The 1,058-nt window shown below is 40.5% G+C and overlaps 1 protein-coding gene across 1 annotated transcript; it reads right to left on the bottom strand.

The window, feature by feature from the left end:
• On the bottom strand, window positions 1–800 carry LOC123081767 (NADH dehydrogenase [ubiquinone] iron-sulfur protein 3-like). Its single transcript, XM_044504301.1, has one exon. The coding sequence runs from the start codon at window positions 625–627 to the stop codon at window positions 55–57; it is 573 nt and encodes a 190-aa protein (XP_044360236.1). The 5' UTR covers window positions 628–800; the 3' UTR covers window positions 1–54.
• Between the last annotated feature and the right edge of the window lie 258 nt (window positions 801–1,058).

The following is a 1,058-nucleotide window of genomic DNA, read 5'->3' as shown; positions in this document are numbered from 1 at the left end:
AAATAGCATTTCCTATTGATTTGTCCCCTGGACTAGACCTATGTAGATTCGGAATTATCCGTCGCTACGCTGTTCCCAAGGACTAGCAAAATCGAAATAGCGAAATTCTTGGGTCATCTCAATGGGTTCAGAAACCACACGTTTCTCTGGATCATCATAGCGTACTTCCACATATCCACTCAGAGGAAAGTCTTTTCGTAATGGATGACCCTCGAAACCATAATATGTTGATATACGGCGTAAATCCGGATGATTGATGGAAGAAACACCAGACATATCCCATACTTCTCGCTCCCACCGGCCGGCTGATGGAAATAGACTGACTACCGGAGATATTCGTGTTACTTCGTCTGCACTTGTTTGTACACGAATGCGTGAGTTATACCGAGTACTCAGTAAATTATGGACAACTTCAAATCTTCGTTTTCGAGAGGGATGATCCACTCCGCAAATATCGATCGAAACTTGAACCCTTGTATAGGTATGCCATTTTAGAAAGCACAACAATGGAAATGGGTAGTCAGTATTGGTATAAGATCTATTCCCATGTTCCGATCTTTTCATTTTATGTACCCATTTCTTGGGTAAAATCTCCCAACTATATTGGAAAATGGATTGGTTATCCATAAATGAAAATAAAGAAAGCTTTATTTTGGTTCCGCTTCTTGCTCTAAGCAGAAAGACTTGTCGGAAATCGCCGGTTGGGTTGGTCCGACCAAGAAAGGCATGGGAGTGGAGAGGCAGAAGTGAAAGACTGGCTACCAATAAAGATCCAAAACTGCACACTTTATATAGTTATGTATCCAGGATCGGTTGCATGCTCTAGTGTTGAATCGGGTATAGAACCCAGGATGCTTGGTTACAATTCCGAATCCGCTAAACCATCGCTCGAGGAAAAGTATTATACAGAGCATTAGTACTTATTCTGATCCTTTCCTTATATTTAGATTCTAGTAGTTTATTTTAGTCGTATTCGTATCCTTACTGCGGTTTAGTAAGGGTAACAAATAAAAGTATGCAGGTTCTATTTTATTGTTCCGAGACATATGATGATAGCA

This window comes from Triticum aestivum, chromosome 4A (genome assembly GCF_018294505.1).
Source record: "Triticum aestivum cultivar Chinese Spring chromosome 4A, IWGSC CS RefSeq v2.1, whole genome shotgun sequence".
Classification (NCBI taxonomy): Eukaryota; Viridiplantae; Streptophyta; class Magnoliopsida; order Poales; family Poaceae; genus Triticum; species Triticum aestivum.
This window is presented reverse-complemented; position numbering and strand designations above follow the sequence as displayed.

Coding starts and splice junctions, on each gene's coding strand:
- LOC123081767 (XM_044504301.1), bottom strand. CDS start 627: ATGGATAACCAATCCATTTTCCAATATAGTTGGGAGATTTTACCCAAG.